The sequence below is a fragment of the Dendrobates tinctorius genome, unplaced genomic scaffold, assembly GCF_039654945.1.
Source record: "Dendrobates tinctorius isolate UK_male_01 unplaced genomic scaffold, ASM3965494v1 ptg000028l, whole genome shotgun sequence".
NCBI lineage: Eukaryota > Metazoa > Chordata > Amphibia > Anura > Dendrobatidae > Dendrobates > Dendrobates tinctorius.
In genome coordinates, this window is record NW_027361696.1 from 91,167,827 (window position 1) to 91,187,027 (window position 19,201).

The following is a 19,201-nucleotide window of genomic DNA, read 5'->3' on the forward strand; positions in this document are numbered from 1 at the left end:
TTTTCCACAAACATCATCTTCTAGTCCCCATTTTTTTATTTTCCCAAGGGTAACAGGAGAAATTGGACCCCAAAAGTTGTTGTCCAATTTGTCCTGAGTACGCTGACACCCCATATGTGGGAGAAAACTACTGTATGGACACACGTCAGGGCTTGGAAGGGAAGTAGTGACGTTTTGGAATGCAGACTTTGATGGAATGGTCTGTGGGTGTCATGTTGCCTTTGGAGAGCCCCTAATGTACCTAAACAGTGAAAACCCCCCACAAATGATCCCATTTTGGAAACTAGACCCCCTGAGGAACTTATCTAGATGTGTGGTGAGCACTTTGAACCCCCAAGGGCTTCACAGAAGTTTATAATGCCCAGGCATGAAAATAAAAAAATCGTATTTTTTCCACAAACATGATCAATTAGTCCCCAATTTTTTTATTTTCCCAAGGGTAACAGGAGAAATTGGACCCCAAAATTTGTTGTCCAATTTGTCCTGAGTACGCTGATACCTCATATGTGGGAGAAAACTACTGTATGGGCACACATCAGGGCTCGGAAGGGAAGTAGTGACGTTTTGGAATGCAGACTTTGATGGCATGGTCTGCGGGTGTCATGTTGTTTGGAGAGCCCCTGATGTACCTAAACAGTGGAAACTCCCCACAAGTGACCCCATTTTGGAAACTAGACCCCCCACGGAGCTTATCTAGATGTGTGGAGAGCACTTTGAACCCACAAGTGCTTCACAGAAGTTTATAACGCCTGGGCGTGAAAATAAAAAAAAACATTTTTTTTCCGAAAAATTATATTTTTGCCCCCAATTTTTTATTTTCCTAAGGGTAACAGGAGAAATTGGACCCCAAAAGTTGTTTTGTAATTTGTCCTGAGTAGGCTGATACCCTACATGTGGGGGTAAAACACTGTTTGGGCGCATGGCAGAGCTTGGAAGGGAAGGAGCACCATCTGACTTTTTCAACGCAGAATTGGCTGGAACTGAGATCAGACGCCATGTTGCCTTTGGAGAGCACCTGATGTGCCCAAACAGTGGAAACCCCCCAATTATATCTCCAACCCTAACCTCAACACACCCCTAACCCTAATCTGAGCCCTAGCCCTAACCCTAACCCTACCCTAACCCTAGCGGGAAAATGGAAATAAATACATTTTCTTTTAGTTTTATTATTTTTCCCTAACTAAGGGGGTGATAACTGGGGGTTTGATTTACTATTTATGGCGGTTTTTATGTTTGTCGGCTGTCATACGCTAAAAGACGCTTTTTATTGTAAAAGTAGTTTTTGCATCACCACATATTGAGAGCTATAATTTTTCCGTATTTTGACCCACCGAGTCATGTGAGGTCTTATTTTTTGCGGGACGAGTTGACGTTTTTATTGGTACCATTTTCGGGCACGTGACATTTTTTGATCGCTTTTTATTCCGATTTTTGGGACGCAGAATGAACAAAAACCAGCGTTTCATGAATTTCTTTTGGGGGAGTGCGTTTACACCGTTCCGCGTGCGGTAAAATTGATAAAGCGGTTTTATTCTTCGGGTCAGTACGGTTACAGCGATACCTCATTTAGGTCGTTTTTTTATGTTTTGTCTGTTTTTTGCAATGAAAACAATTTTATATAAAAAATAATTATTTTTGTATCGCTTTATTCTGCGAGCTATAACTTTTTTATCTTTTTGCGGATGACGCTGTATGGCGGCTCGTTTTTTGCGGGACAAGATGACGTTTTCAGCGGTACCATGGATATTTATATGTGTCTTTTTGATCGCGCGTTATTGCACTTTTTGTTCGGTGGTATGATAATCATTATTTTTTGCTTCGTTTTTTTATTTTTATTTTTTAAGGGGTTCGCTAAAGGGGTTAACTAATGGGACAGTTTTATAGGGCAGGTCATTACGGACGCGGCGATACCAAATATGTGTACTTTTATTGTTTTTGGTTTTTTTTTATTTTGAAAAAATGGATTTATTGGGGAATATTTTTTATATTTTTTTTTTTTTTACTAATTTATTTAGCGATTTTTTTTTTTTTTTTTTTTTTTTTTTTTTTTTTTTTTTTAAATTATTTTTAACACTTTTTTTTTTTTTTTTTTTACTTTATTACCTTGTCCCAGGTGGGACATCACTGTCCTGTGACAGATCGCTGATCTGTCACATCACAGATCACTGTGACAGATCAGCGATCTGACACAGGCACTGCTGCAGACTTCCTCATGCCTGCGCTTTGCAGGCACTGAGGAAGCCAGCTTCCTCAGGCCCCCGAAGGCCCCCGTCGCCATCTTGGATTCGGGGGCCTGGAGGAAAGGAGACCCCCGCAGCAGCGCTGCACAATGCGCTGCTGTGGGGGGCTCAGGGAAGCACGGAGGGAGCCCCCTCCCTGTCGATGCTTCCCTTTAACCCCCGGTACACTGCGATCGCGTTTGATCGCGGTGTGCAAGGGGTTAAAGTGTCGGGGGCGGTCCGTGACCGCCCCTGACACATTGTGCCGGGTGTCAGCTATGATAATTAGCTGACACCCGGCCGCGATCAGCGGCGCTCACCACGTGGGCGCCGCTGATCATGGTGACGTAATATTCCGTCCATGGTAATTAGGTCCATGGTCACATGGACGGAATATTACGTCAATTGTAGGTAAGGGGTTAAAATCGTGCAAACGTGTAGGACATTTTCTCGGTAGATTTACTTCTATCAAAATAATTAGTGAAATATGATTATAGAGCTAATCTGGGATCCTTTGTTGGTTCATGTGGTCACCAAAACTATTCCAGCAAGAGTGAGTGGTATTGCTGTTCTAGGTACTGTGACAGTCACTGGTGAAGTGATGGAAGGGAGATGCGTGTCGCCGCGTATAATGGCGTCAGTAATGTAAAACCAGAATAGCTTTTTCCAGGGCACTGTGTTGGGTTGGTTTATTGAATGATGTATTATGGGATGGTTTTAGTGGACCTTCATAGAGTGGGAGGGAAAATATCCACCTTGTCTCCACATGCAGAGTCCTGACAGGACCTGTGTGATATCAGGATCATGTGTTCAGTCACATGATCTGGCTTTAAATAGCTTAACTTCAGGGTTAGTCTGGGCTGTTGAGGTCGTGGAGAGGAAGACTCCAGAAGAGTGTTTGTGCACATAGTGCTTGTGCAAGGACATTAATAACCCTGAGTGGGCTGACCCCCACTAGTGCAAGCACTGCACAAAGTGCTACCGTTTTGTTATCCTGTTTTGCCCAGAGGGCTGTATTTTCTTTACCACACCTTGGTTTATGTGGTACTAATAAACCAAGTGCATCCTTGAAGGTGGAGTGTTCACTGACTATCTCCGTGTGCAGCCGAGTGAGCCAATCTACCACAGTACGCTAAGTTTTCCGCAATTGGGAAATTTATAACTGGCTTTCTCTATGGGGGGTGCATTATTTCAGACAGGCGCCTCTCTCCCTTTCTTTAGTCATTTTAATACTGCTATTCCTAAATAGTATGACACTGACTGAGGTATACAGTCAATCCAGACAACATGGTACTGATGGGCGGCTAATGGTATGCAGTAAGGGCACATAGTACAGCACCTCCTGGGGTGTACTGTCTTTGAAGACGTTGTGTGTTTGTTTTTTTTTTTTTTGTTTTTTTTGTTTTGTTATTTTTTTTGTCAGTTATTTTTTGAAAATACAAACTGAGGCTTACTCTCCACTCGCCTTCCCATGGCCGCTACGAAGGTCTGCCTGGACTCTGAAAGAATGTCCAGAGTACCCGACTTTGGATTCGAAAAAAAACAAGTTTTTTGGTATTGGACAATAGTTTTACGGAGTTGTTAGATGACAGAAAAAGTTGTATGGTCATTGAATTTGCAGTAATTATGATCTAACATAGGATTCAGTGGCAGAATGCTTCCTCCCTGCTCTGTGTGCTAGTGAAGTGTATGAAGAAGAGGGGCATCTATCCATCTCCGCTCACTAATCCAGCCTATTTTCTGGTACAATCAGAACAGTGACTTATAATCGGTCACGTTAAACAAGTTGAATGTGAAATGATCTCTAAAAGGCCTAAAGTTAAATAAGCACATATCCTTTGTATTTTACACACACACAAATTTGTATTTTTATTATTTTCAACTTTTACATTTTAAAAATTCCAAAAAGGAAAATGGGCTAATGCAAAAGTTTGGGCATCCTTCGACATTTGTGTGCCCAGATAACATTGACAAAGGTTTCAGACCTTGCTTTGCCTATTAGGGTTATAGCTTTTTCACTATCATATTTAGGAAAGGCCAGGTGATGCACATTTCCCAGCTTTATAAAAACCCAGCCTCCTCTAACCAACCTTGTGGCAAGAACAGCAGCCATGGGTGGTTCTAAGCAGCTGCCTAGCACTCTGAAAATGGTGCAGGCTCACAAAGCAGGAGAAGGCTACAAGAAGATAGCAAAGCATTTTCAAGTTGCCCTTTCCTCAGTTTGAAATGGCAGTTATCAGGAACAGTGGAGGTCAAGATAAAATCTGGAAGACAAAGCAAAATTCCTGTGAGAGATGCTTGTAGGATTGCTTGAGGGGCAAATTGGAACCCCCACTTGACTACAAAAGACCATCAGAAAGATTTTGAAAAATGAGGATGAATGAACTCATGGAGATCAACATCCAACACTGTGGAGACACCATCACGCAGTGATTCTAGAGCAATGCCCCCATCCCTTATGGGAAATATGTAAAAACATGCAAAACACAAGCCGCGGAGACACCATCACGTTTCTCAACGCAAGCAACGACTAGCCAGGTCTTTCCCCGGGAAGAAACTGCGTTGAGAAACAAGTGATGGTGTCTCTGCAGTGTTGGATGTTGATCTCCATGAGTTCATTCATCCTCATTTTTCAGTCTTCTACTAGGCATTGCTCCTACTGGCAAGTTTCCTACTCCACACTGATGAGGGGCAATACCCCGAAACAGCGGTCTGTGGATGGATACCATGTTTTGGCATAGGTGGTTTCCTTCATTGGAGACTGCCCTTCCCGTGATTGTTCCTTCCCGGGGAAAGACCTGGCTAGTCGTTGCTTGCGTTGAGAAACATGTGATGGTGTCTCCGCGGCTTGTGTTTTGCATGTTTTTACATCAGAAAGATTTAGCAGACTATCGAGTTGTGGTACATTGTTCTACTGTTCAGAGACATCTGCAAAAATACTTCAACCTGATGAAGATGGATCCTCCGTCGAAACGTGTTGTGGTTTAAACCCATCTCCTGTTTGAGTCTCTTCCTGCGCTCCTAAGACCGTTTTCCATTTTCTCATCTGCAAAAATATGGCTTTCATGGAAGAATCATCAGAAGAAAACCTACTGCATCCTCACCATTAAAATTCAGCATCAGAAGTATGCAAAAGAACTTCTAACCAATCCTGATGCATTTTGCAAACAAGTCCTGTGAACCGATGATGATAAAACAGAAGTCTTTGGCCACAATGATCAAAAGGTATGTGTGGAGAAAAAAAGGGTGGGGGGGGGGGGGGAGGAAAAAGCTATAGAGGAAAACACCCAGGGAGATGTAATTCAATAGTTAAATCCTCTGTCCTGGATATATATACTTGTTTTTATAATTATTTCCCAAAGGAAAGATTTTGGCACAGCAGAACGGACATTCTATAAAGCGTTCATAATAGAAGATTAGATATAGGTGTTTTTTTTTGTTTTTTTTTTTACCTGCTGCTGGCCACTGAAAAACAGGACAAATTTAGTGAGGTTAGATGCTGGTAAACTCTCCCCGTGCGGTGGTTCAGTAGACCGAGGATCATTGCAGGCTGTAGGCTTGTCGGAACAGGTGGGTCTTCAGGTTCTTCTTGAAGGTTTCCGTTGATGGTGAGAGTCTGATGTGTTGCGGCAGAGAGTTCCAGAGTATGGGGAAAGCACGGGAGAAGTCTTGTATGCGGTTGTGGGAAGAAGCGATAAGGGGAGAGTAGAGAAGGAGATCTTGAGATGATCGAAGGTTGCGTGTGGGTAGGTACCTAGAGACCATGTCACAGATGTATGGAGGAGACAGGTTGTGAATGGCTTTGTATGTCATGGTTTGGGTTTTGAATTGGAGCCTCTGGGCAATAGGAAGTCAGTGAAGGGCCTGGCATAGGGGGTAGGCTGGGGAAACGGGTGGATTAGTCAGGCAGCAGAGTGTAGGATGGACTGGAGTGGAGCCAGAGTGCTAGAGGGGAGGCCAGAGAGTAGGAGGTTGCAGTAGTCGAGGCGGGAGATAAGAGCATGCACTAGTGTTCTTATGGTTTCGTGGTTGAGGAATGAGCGGATCCGGGAAATATTTTTGAGTTTAAGGCAGCAGGAGGAGGCGAGGGCTTGGATAGGTGGTTTGAAAGCGAGCGCAGAGTCGAGGATCACCCCAAGGCACCGAGCGTGCGGGACTGGAGAAAGAGAGCAGCCATTGACATTGATGGATAGGTCTGGTGGAGGGATGGAGTGAGATGTGGAAAGATGATGAATTCTGTTGTCCATGTTCAGTTTGAGAAAGCGAGCAGAGAAGGTGGCTGAGATAGCAGACAGACATTGTGGGATTTAAGTCAGTAAGGAGGCGAGGTTGGGTCCAGATAGGTAGATCTGCGTGTCATTGGCATAGAGGTGATACTGCAAACCGTGGGATTCTATGAGCTGTCCCAAGCCAAAGGTGTAGATGGAGAATAGTAGGGGTCCTAGGACAGAGCTTTGAGGAACACTAACAGACAGGGGGTGAGGTGATGTGAGAGAGGGAGACACTAAATGTTCGGTCTGTTAGGTATGATGAGATCCAGGATAGGGCCAAGTCTGTGATGCCAAGAGATGAGTCTGTAGCAGGAGGGAATGGTCTACGGTGTCGAAGGAAGAGGACAGGTCCAGGAGAAGGAGGACAGAGTAGTGTCGCTCTTGGCGGTTAGTAAGTCGTTAGTGACTTCAGTTAGGGCAATTTCAGTTGAGTGATGTGGTCGGAAGCCAGATTGTAACCGGTCAAAGAGGGAACAGGAGGAGAGGTGGGAGGACAGTTCAAGATATACATGCTGCTCAAGTAGTTTTGAGGCGTAAGGGAGAAGAGATATCGGGCGATAGTTAGACACAGAGGATGGTTCAAGGGAGGGCTTTTTGAGGATGGGTGTGATTGAGGCATGTTTGAAGGATGAGGGAAAGACACCATTTGTAAGTGAAAGGTTGAAGAGGTGTGTTAGAGATGGGATGAAGACTCCAATGGCGCAAGCTGAAAGTTTTTACAATGGCCCTCAATCTCCTGATCTGAACATCATAGAAAATCTGTGGCTAGACCTCAAATAGCAGACTATGCAAGACGACCCAGGAATTATGCAGAACTGGAAGTATTTTCCAAGGAAGGATGGATGAAAATACCTCACACAAGAATGGAAACACTCTTGGTTGGTTACAAAAAGCATTTACAAGCTATGCTTGCAAATGGGGGTGCAAGTAGGTACTAACCATGCAGAGTGCCCAAACTTTTGCATTGGTACCCTTTCCTTTTTGCAATTTTTGACGTTAAAGATGACTATGTACCGTATTTTTCGGACCATAAAACGCACTTTTTTCCCAAAAAATTTTTGGGGAAAGTGGGGGGTGAGTCTTATGGTCGCAATGCATGGTACCTGGTGCGCTGGTGGCAGCGGGAGAGGCTCTGCGGTGCGGTGGTGGCAGCGGGCTGTGCTCCGGTGCAGGGGCGGCGGCTCCGCCGACGTTTCTTCGCAGCCCGGAGGCCCCCGCACACCCCTTGCTGGGCGCCGCCATGTTGCGGTGGCCTCCGGGAGCATGGATGTCGGCAAGATGGCCGCCGGTCCGGGGACGGCGCATGCGCAGCTTCAGATCTCGTCCCGTTGCCGAGATTTGAATCTCGTCCCCCGATATATCGGCACGAGATCTGAAGCTGCGCATGCGCCGTCCCCGGATCGGCGGCCATCTTGCCGGCGTCCTGCAACACTGGAGATAGGGAGGGCACCACCAAAAATAGATAGGGGATACACCAATGGTCAATATAAAGAACCAAATAATCATGAGCGAGAAAGCTATTGACCAAAAACTGGGATCACCACAATAAGTCACAAAAAATGTCAAATATTTTATTAAGTGTCAAACAGACCAAAACATAGTTAAAAACATCTAAAAGTCATGAAATGACGGTACACCCAAGAGAAGGTTAATAATATAACCTATACAGGTACCCCTATCGCCAATGGTACAGATATAATGAAGACAAATAGTTAGTTCATAAGAACAATAATTTCAACCATGTAATTGTGATACAAAACATACATGGAGAAGCTTGCATATCATGGACACAATACATAACCAATAGCAGACCGCTATATACTATATATCATAAATCTGACTGCCCTAAATTGTAAAAGAAGGACACAATCTAAAAACAAGAAAAATATCCCAAAATGCATCTAGGCCCTGGAAAAAGTGATAAACAGAGCCACGAAGCCATGCTCAAAAATAGTACATGACGTGCATGTGAGTATGTAGCAGCCGTACCATACCAAAGTTAGGGGGAGCCTGTGGAGAGTGCCCGACGCGTGTCGCTACCAAAGTAGCTTCGTCAGGGGCTCCCGGAGGCCACCACAACATGACGGCGCCCAGCAAGGGGTGTGCGGGGGCCTCCGGGCTGCGAAGAAATGCCGGCGGAGCCGCCGCCTCTGCACCGGAGCACAGCCCGCTGCCACCACCGCACCGCAGAGCGCCGCCCGCTGCCACCACCGCAGAGCCCACCTGCCCCACCGCAGCTGCCCCAGCACAGAGCCGCCGCCACTGCACGAGCCTGGACCACTGAATGACCCCTGTGACTACTTCTCCACCTGTGCCGGATCCCTTCCCAGGTAAGCTGAATTCGGACTGTAAGGCGGACCCCCATTTGACACATTTTTTTTTTTCCCTATTTTCCTTCTGAAAATAAGGGTGCGTCTTATGGTCCGGTGCGTCTTATAGTCCGAAAAATACGGTATATTATTTCCTAAAATACATAGGAATTGTCATCTTTAGGTTTTTTTATAAATCATTCATCTTCAACTTGCTTAACTGTTCACAATACCAGTAACGTACTTGCCACTGTACACTGTACATTAGGCCACAAGTGCGGACAGCAGAAAGAAGCTGACTAGGAGGGGCTTCACCTTTTTGACCTTTAGAACAGGCCTACCCTACAGATCACAAAGGGCTCGCTCACACTAGTGTATAGCATCCTATGATTCGCTCAAGTGAGAGAATCGGATCGTATATGGATATGACCGTCAGCTGAGACTCTGCTGCGAGTGTGATCCTCTCGCATGTGAGAATCGAGTCACGGGTATGGAAAACTTAATTTCTCAATCTTTCTGTTAGTCGACTTTAGTCGGTTGACATCCGAGTGCACTCCGATATTTTGCACAACCCATAGACACATGGATGTGTTCATTTGTTGTGGTGTTTTTTTTTTTTTTTTTGTCTTTTTCCTCATGCCAACTCTGCAAAAAGAAACCTAGTACAACATTGGAGAGAGTGCTATCCAATGAAACATCTGATAGCACTCGTCCGAATTATACGCTGGCTACTTGACAGTGTGCGCGAACCCTAAAGATCAGCTCCTTCTTTCTCAGGAAGCCAAACATAATATATAAAGTGGCTGCCATCCTGGCTGTTATCTTTGATTTACATTCTTGGAACCTAATGGACTTGTTGGAGACGTTTCCTGCTTCTTTTTTTTTTTTTTTTTTTCTTTTCTCATAGTTGTAGAGAGGTCGTTGTGACAATCCGTGCGCAAGGAATCCTTTACTAATGGAGAAAAAATGATCACAGGGAGAAGGCTGCTTCCTTATAAGGCCCCCTCCCTGCGAGGCCTGGCCGGGCGCCACACACTGCACGCTCTCCATCACTATGTAACCAGGGCTGCTGAGTACATTTACACTAATTTGGTGGACTTCCTTCCTAATTAGACGTTTGGCAGACGGAGCATGCTTTACAATTTTCTATCAGTCTGAATGTCCTTTTAGAGTTCTTGCTATGAGGCTCATGCTTGATGCTATTGTCTTTACAATTTTACATGTTTAATTTGAAAAATTGTTGGATTTTTGACAATTCAACTGGTGACCAGTCATTGGGGCTGTGCCAGGGCATAAACATTCAGCACTGACTACACACTGAGCACACCCGCCATTGCTTGACTAATATCCTCCTCTGCAGCGTGGGCATTGTTTGCTGTCACAGGGTGCAGAAGAAGCAAACACAGCATGCTCACACCTCCCTGATGACTGAAGGCAAGCAGCTGCAGGAAGAATATATTTAAATTTTTGGGGTGTTTTTCCCTGCAGCCGCACTTCCAGGTAGGCAGCCGAACATGTTCAAAACTGTATTTTCTTGCCGAATACCACTATGGCTGCATGTAAATATATATACTTTTTTTAATTTTAAGTATATTCATTTACAAAGAAGAGTTTACTATGCAGCTAAAGCAAAGCCATACCTCCTCCATACAGGTAAAATGATGTCCTGTGGGTCATTTGATAGGAAGATTAGGACCTTGATATAATGTGGACAGAGGGAATATTAAAAATTTTACAACAGACAACTTTTGTATGAAGCCTATGGATTGTAAAGCTTGTATACAGATTTATGCACTAATGCTATAGCCGGCATCTCCAACCTGTGGCTCGGGAGACGTGTGGCTGGCGGGCCCATGATGTGTGGCTCGTGGCTGTCTGACAGTTTGGTGCATTAGCACCAGGTTTATCAAACTGCTATGAAGAACAGGACTCTTGTGGGTAGCAGAGCTGATCTGGATGCACATATACTGGCATTGTGGTGGAGAAAGGAATGAAGTGCTAAGCTGGAGATGGCATGATATGGGTGGATAGGGGGGGCTTGAAGCTGGATGCGATAGCGTGGTGGGAGTGCTGGATGCAAGAATACGTAATGACGGTAAGGTGGGAACCCATGGGTGCAAGTATACTGCCGCAATGTGATTTCTGTGGGGAAGCTTTGACTGACACTATAGCAATAATGGGGGCGGCACTGGGTGTCATTAATGTGGGAGAGGCAGAGCTGGATGTCCCTGCTTGGGAGGGGGTCGCAAATCTTTCAGAGCCGAATGTGACTCTCGAGGTAAAGGTTGGGGTTCACTGTGCTGTAGTATATTTCATGTGATTTACAGTGTATATATAGGCTGCTTATAGTTCTGCTGTCACTGCTAGTGACGCTCACATCCAACCTGGTTTTCTAGTACAATAAACTAGTGGACTTCATCTTATTGGGGACCCGTTACTTGCCATAAAGAATTATTTTTTATCTTGTGTAAATGCCAACGGTGTACTGAATATGGAGTTGACAATTATTAACCCCTTTTGTGACCTGCACCGTACATGTACAACGCTGGTCGCTTCTCTCCCTTTGATGTTGACTCCGGCGCTGGGCTTGCATCTTTCCTGGCACGTGTCAGCTGTTTTGAACAGCTGACATGTGCATGGAACAGCCGTGAGTGGAATCCTGAGCCACCTGGGGCTATTAACCCGTTAAATGCCGCTGTCAAACTGACAGCGGCATTTAACTCGTGCTTCCGGCTATCAGTCACGTGATTGCTGGTCACCGATTGGTTGGCATGACAACCAGAGATCTCCTGGAGACCTCTGTTTGTCACTGCCGGATTGCTTTGAGCGCTGCCCAATGGTCGGCCCTCACAAGCAAGTGAAGAATTCTGCTACATACAGGCGATCAGATCACTTGTATGTAGCAGAGTCGATTGGACAAGTGCAGCTTCTAGTCTCCCATGGAAATTATTGAAGCATGCCAAAGTTTTTTTAAAAAAATATTAAAATAAATATATAAAAGTTAAAATCACCCCCCCCCCTTTCGCCCCATTCAAAATAAAACAATAAAAAAATCAAACCTACACATATTTGGTATCACCGCGTTCAGAATCGCCTGATCTATCCATAAAGATTAACCTGTTTGCTAAACGGCATAGCGAGCAAAAAGTCAAAACACAAGAATTACGTTTTGTTTGGTCGCTGCGACGTTGCATTAAAATGCAATAACTGGCAATCAAAAAATCATATCTGCATCAAAATGGCCTGAATAAAAATATCTGCTCAGCACACAAAAAATAAGCCCTCAACCAACCTGAGATCACAAAGTGGAAACACTATAAGTCTCAGAAAATGGTGCAAATTTTTTCACCAGTTAAGTAAAAAAGAACCTTGACATGTTTGGTGTCCATGAACCTGTAATGACCTGGAGAATCATAATGGCAGGTCAGTTTTAGCATTTGATGAACATGGTAAAAAAAATCCCAAAAAACATTGTGGAATTGCACTTCTTTTGCAGTTTCACCGCACTTGCAATTTTTTTTCCCTTTTTTGAGTGCACGATATGGTAAAACCAATGCGTTCAAAAAAGTACAACTTGTCCCACAAAAAACAAGCAGTAACATGGCCATATTGACAGAAATATAAAAAGTTATGGCTCTGGGAAGAAGGGGAGCAAAAATAAGGAACTCAAAAATGAAAAAGGGCATTATAAAACTATAATTTACTCATTTATATAGCACCATTAATTTGACAGCTTTTTGCAGACAGTATCATCACTGTCCCCATTGGGGATCACAATCTACATTCCCTACCGGTGTCTTTGGAGTGCGGGAGGAAAGCCACGCAAACACGGGGAGAACATACAAACTCTTTGCTGATGTTGTCCTTGGTGGGATTGGGAAGCCAGTTGGGTGTTTTCAGTTCTTCTCTGTGGACATATTCATCTAGTTCACACCCACTTGGCTAACAATAGATGAACATACAGGATAATGGGGGGCATATCTCCAGAATAGAGAGGTGTAGAAACAAAAGAAAAACGTCCCCAGCCTCAGGAGAGCGGCGACATTTATACCAGGTACAATAAAATGACATGTCAGTGGCAAGTGAGTGGTCCTCTCTAAGCTTGCTGGAAAGCTGCTGCTCCTAGTATGGTGCTGTTGTGATATTCATATCCTAAAGTCGTGAAAACATCTTGGAACAGAATGAACTTCACTTGTTGAGGGGTCGTACGACTTCTTGATTGTTGAGAGTTTGTTCTCATTACCAAACTCCTATAAAATTATGATGATTTACTGTCGCTGCTCTATTGTATTGTAATTGTATTTTCTTTTGGCAGGTACATAAACCATGCCAGTCCAAAAGAGGACCGTGGTGGTGGGCAATGCCCACACCTTAAAGTCTCCAGTCGGAATTGTGCGGATTCTTGCGGCCATCTTCGCCTGTGTCACCTTCAGCTTGGTCGCCCACAGTGGAAGATGGAGTGGCCGAGTCGGAGATTTGTGCATGTTTTCCTGGTGCTTTTGCTTCGTAGTCACTGTAATTGTCCTCGTGGTGGAGTTTGCCGGAGTGCAAAACCGAATGCCAGTGTCCTGGAAGAACTTCCCAATCACTTTTGCCATGTTTGCTGTCCTGATGTGTCTTTCTGCCTCCATCATTTATCCACTGTACTTCCTGGAAGACAGAAGCTATGGCAGCAGTAAACGTACCTACGAAATCGTGGCCACTGTGTTCTCGTGCCTTACCACCTTGACCTACATCATCGAAGTGTCCTTAACCAGAGCTCAGCCAGGAGAAGTTACCGGATACATGGCCACTGTGCCTGGACTCCTGAAAGTCATAGAAAGTTATATTGCCTGTGTCATTTTTGTCTTTATTTCAGATCCACCTCTGTATGAAAGCCATGATGCGCTGAAATGGTGTTTGTCCGTATACTGTATCTGCTTCATCCTTTCTATTCTGGTTATTATTTTGTGTGTTGGAGAGTGCACTAGCTGGCTGCCCTGTGCTTTTGAGAAGTTCCTCAGTGCCTACGCCCTCCTTGCCGTCCTCTTCTATGCATCTGCCTTGATCATCTGGCCCATCTTTCAGTTTGATTCCAAACATGGTGGCTACACCCGAAGGCCTGATATCTGCAGAAGCTCTTCGGGAAAACTAGGACTCTGTAATTATGATAAAGCAGTAGCCATTGCTGTTCTGACCGCCTTCAATCTTTTAGTTTATGTTGGTGATCTTGTGCATTCGGCAAGACTTATTTTCATCACGGTTTATTAGGAGACCACGGCTCTATGCATACAGGCTGTAACTACTCCACTGAAAAATGATTTTAGGCCAAAGATCAGCTTCATTCCTTCACTATATCATATTTTAATATATTTATCGATATGAAGGTTTCATGTTTGTTTTTTGTTTTTCTTTTTAAATGAACAGATAATGTGGAAGTGTTACATAATTTCAGGCTGATGTCATCCTGATTGTCCACCCTGGCTCTTTTCCCACAAACTCCAATGAACTGCACTTGTTTTTCATGCCTAGTTTTTGTCTCTTTGGTGTTGACTTGGTTCCAGTTTAATGTAGACCTCTGTTAGTGATACAAATTTAGGCCCTGCCTTTTATTTTTAAGTAAATAGCACATTTATTTGCATGCATTTACTGTAAGTCGGCATATACAGTAGTTTATGTTTAATGCCATTATCTTTTACCATTGGAAAGAGTTTGTGTGATATTTTGTTATAGAGTAGGGAATGTCAAAAAGTAAAAAAAAAAAAACTGACCACCTTTATCTCCCGAACTCCCAGCCATCTCCTCTGGTATCTCAGTGGTGGTGTCTAGTCCATCAACCTTCCACACTGGCTTATGACAGCCTGTCATTGACTTCAGCGGTAATCAAACTATAATGAAATGGACGCCATCGTTTCCAATACCACCCGAGACAATTGGAGAGGCATTAATGGGAAATGTGTAAATGGGAACTTTAAATATGAACATGGGATAAGCATGCCTTTAGCCCAAGTGGACCTAGGACCATGTAATCCAAAATTGTGAGATGTTTTCTTATACTCTGCCATGGGTTACAACGCCATCCATGCCCTTGTGCACTGGTGTCATGATCACTCATTCTGAATGTTGTTGTTTTACGCCTTTGTGTTTTATGTTGGATTTTCATATCTTAACCAATGGAAATGTGGTTTTGGAAGCTTTGCATTACAACTTGAGATGGATCTGTTTTCTGGGAACAAACAGATGTGTGATACATTTATATATGTATGTTAATGAAGATAATTATTATAGTAAGATTTAGTAAGACATTCACTGAAAAAATTAGATTGAGTTCCCACGTCTGATTGACAGACAAAATAGTTTCATTTTTGTTTTTGAGTGATAACATATCTTACGTACTCTCAGAGCTCCTTTGGTATAAATATCCAATTTACATACAAGTTTCTCTTGTGTTTTTTTGTTTTTTTTTCCCGAGTACTTCCGTTCCATCACTCATAGCATATACAGCAACACCCAATGCATTGCAGTCTGTTACCAATCTCTTATGAAGCCCAGCCTGTGGTTGAGCTACACAGGAGTAAGCAGATGGCAGCCGTCGCAGCCTTCAGTAGGCCCCCGCCTGCCAGGGTAACCTGTCAGTTACCCAAATACAAGAAAAGCGGATGCCACACTGCTGGTCAAAGCAGACAAGGACCAAAAAGATGAGACTAAGATCCTTCACACTTATGAAAAATGATCTAACTTTTTATTTGTGCAAGAGCAGTTTCGATCAGTGTTTTGGGTCAGACTTTGAGCTTTTACCATCAGAGTTTCATCAGCTTTTCTGGTATGACAAAAAATTGGGGGTTTCCAGAATGTCATCAGTTTACTGTTCAAGTTTTTCTTTGACACAGAGACTTGCATTGGTGAGCTTTGAAACGTGATGAACTTGTATCTGTTTTATTTTGTTGCAATCTGCTAAATGAGACGGACATTTGAACATCCCGTAGATTAGAATGGGTGTATTTGTGCTCTAGCCATAAAAAAACATGAACAAAAGAGGTATCAAAGTAAAGAAAAATCTGACACTGCAACTTTGAACTCCAGCGTTTTATATTCTCAAGAGGTCATCAACTAAATGTAATTTTAGAGAAATCTGATTTATAAAGCAGGCCGAGAAAGTAAATCTCATGGCTTGACTGTTGCCAAAGTTACAGCCATTAGTATGGGATGGTCGGGCAGCTCATCCTTAAGGCCCTTTTACATTTAGCGATGCACCAGCGATCCGACCCGGTCAGGATCGCTGTTGCATCGCTAAATGATCGCTAGTGAGCTTTCATACAGAAAGATCTCACAGCGATGCAGCAGCGACGCAGCGCACGATACTTACCATTCACACACAGCGATCCTGCGTCCTCCCGCCCGCCTCCACGCGTCGCTGGACGTCGCAGCAGGAAGCGCCCGACGAGAAATGGAGCCGGACATTCTCGCGCGATCAGCGATGGACAGCGGGGGAGCCGGTCGTTGGTAAGTATCACACATAGCGATATCACTAGCAATATCGCTATAACGTCACAAAACCAGTGACGTTTTAGCGATATTGCTAGCGATATCACTTAGTGTAAAACCCCCTTTAGATTGGTTACTATCTCAGGCTATCTGTCCTTCAACTCAAGTCCAAAATGACAATCGAGTGTAGAGAAGTGAAAAGTCTTGAAAAAAGTCAGATTATTTTGCCTTATTAATCAGATATTTTGTAGAGCTATGAAGCATCTAACACCACTAATTCCACCTCCATGATACTTAGGTACTACTTAATCTTTTATGTGGTGTTCAGTGTTGATTTTTAACCCTTCATATGTCCATCCTAATCCTGGCTTGATTTGTTGTTGGTTTGAAACGTCAAGCCTTGATATCAATCAGTAGCTCCTAGTGATGACCGAGCATGCTCGGGTGTTACCTGAGTATCGTGGGTGCTCGAGTAATGTGTTTGAGTCCCTGCAGCTGCATGATTCGCGACTGTTGACTGTTAGGCAATCCTCACATGTGTTGTCATGTCTAGCAGCCGCTGGGACTTGAACATATTTCATGAGAACCCACGATACTCGGATAACATCGGAGAAAGCTCGGATAGCTCTATATCACATCACTAGTAACTGCTCTTTAATGGAAAATGTTTACCACCAAATATAAGTGCCATTTCACTTTGTAGCCCAGGTAAAAACAAAAAATTCCTTTTATTTTCACATGTAGCCTTATAGACTTGGTAGAATGAAGGTTTGGGGCTTTATCAATCTTGTAGCGTCAAAATGAATGAACTATGCTTGGAAAAAAAAATTGCAAAAATATATTCTTACACATAGTTTATCTATAGCATGCGCTGAGTTTTCTTGTTTTTGTATTAAGTGCCTCCTTTTCGAACAGTATTGTACACAACCGATGTAAACTTTTTAAAGCTTTATATTTTGTATGATTTTATATTTTGTATTTTTTTGAAGTTGAACAAATTCTGTGCCTTTTTATTGTAATAAATACATTGATGTACAATATTTGCGAGCTGTGTGTTTTGTACAGTTTGTGGGAATAAGCTGCAGCAGTGATATGCAATTAATTGTTAACCCCTTTCTGCCATTGGACGTACTATTCCGTCTGTGACCTGGGACTTATTTCCCAAGGACGGGATAGTACATCATAGCGATCATCGGCGCTCCCGGGGGGGGGGGGGGGATGCCGCTGATCGTGGCCGGGTGTCACCTGATTATCAGTCAGCACCCGCCCCCGGCACATTAACCCCCTGGCCCACTGCGATCGAATATGATTGCAGTGTACTTGGGGATTTGGGAAGCACTGGCAGGGAGGAGGCTCCCTCCGTGCTTCCCTGAGACCCCCCGAGCAGCGTGATGTGCAGCGCTGCTCTGGGGGGCCTCCTTCCCTGCAGGCCCCCGGATCCAATATGGCTGCAGGGAGGCGGCTTCAACTGTGACTGCAGAGAGCAGGCACTGAGAGCCTGTCAGATCGCTGATCTGACAGAGTGCTGTCCAAACTGTCAGATCAGTGATCTGACATATTAGTGATGTCCCCCTGGGACAATGTAATAAAGTTTAAAAAAAAGTGTAAAATTACTTGATAAAAATATCCCTAATTCATTTTTTGGAAATAAAAAAACAAGTACACACTTAGTATCGCCACGTCCATACCGACCCGCCCTGTAAAACTGTCCCATTAGTTAATCCCTTTAGTGAACCCCTTAAAAAATAAAAAAAAAAGCAAAAAACAATGCTTTATCTTACCGCCGAACAAAAAGTGCAATATTACGCGATCAAAAAAGATGGATGTAAATAACCATGGTACCACTGAAAACGTCATCTTGTCCAGCAAAAAAACGAGCCACCATACAGCGTCATCAGGGAAACAAAGTTATAGCTCGCAGAATAAAGCGATGCAAAAATAATTTTTTTTATATAAAATTTTTCATTGCATAAAAGCACCTCACATGACTCGGTGTGTCAAAATATGGAAAAATTATAGCTCTCAAAATGTGGTGATGCAAAAACTATTTTTACAATAAAAAGCGTCTTTAGCGTGTGACAGCTGCCAAACATAAAAACCCTCCATAAATAGTAAATCAAACTCCCCCCACACACACCTTTATCACCCCCTTAGTTAGGGGAAAAATAAAATAAAAAATGTATTTCCATTTTCCGGCTAGGGTTAGGGCTGAGATTAGGGTTAGGGGTGTGTTGGGGTTTGGGTTGGAGTTATAATTGGAGGGGTTTCCACTGTTTGGGCACATCAGGTGCTCTCTAAATGCAACATGGCATCTGATCTCAAATCCAGCCAATTCTGCGTTGAAAAAGTCAAATGGTTCTCCTTCCCTTCCAAGCCCTGCCATGCGCCCAGTGTTTTACCCCTACATATGGGGTATCGGCCTACTCAGGACAAATTGCACAACATCTTTTGGGGTCCAATTTTTCCTGTTACCCTTAAGAAAATAAAAAAACTGGGGCCAAAAAAAATCATTTTTGTGGAAAAAAAAAGATTCTATTTTTTATGGCTCTACGTTATATTGGGGGCTCAAAGTGCTCACCCCACATCTCGATAAGTTCCTTGGGGGGTCTAGTTTCCAAAATGGGGTCATTTGTGGGGGGTTTCAACAGTTTAGCACATCAGAGGCTCTCCAAACGCGACATGACACCCGCAGACCATTCTATCAAAGTCTGCATTCGAAAACATCACTACTTCCCTTACAAGCCCCGACATGTGCCCATACAGTAGTTTTCTCCCACATATGGGGTATTGGCGTACTCAGGACAAATTGGACAACAACTTTTGTGGTCCAATTTCTCCTGATATTCTTGGGAAAATAAAAAAATTGGGGACTAAGGTCATGTTTATAGAAAAGATATTTTTTTCATTTTCACGCCTGGGCGATATAAACTTCTGTGAC

At 43.6% G+C, this 19,201-nt stretch overlaps 1 protein-coding gene across 2 annotated transcripts in view; it reads left to right on the forward strand.

Annotated features, from left to right (window-relative positions):
* Nucleotides 1–17,301, forward strand: part of MYADM (myeloid associated differentiation marker) — a 45,048-nt gene extending 27,747 nt beyond the window's left edge. For both annotated transcript variants that reach the window (XM_073571162.1, XM_073571161.1), the window contains one exon: nucleotides 13,115–17,301. In XM_073571162.1, the coding sequence (XP_073427263.1) occupies nucleotides 13,126–14,049 (924 nt within the window). In that variant the 5' untranslated portion in view covers nucleotides 13,115–13,125 and the 3' untranslated portion in view covers nucleotides 14,050–17,301. The remainder of the gene's footprint in view (nucleotides 1–13,114) is intronic.
* The last annotated feature ends 1,900 nt before the right edge of the window (nucleotides 17,302–19,201 follow it).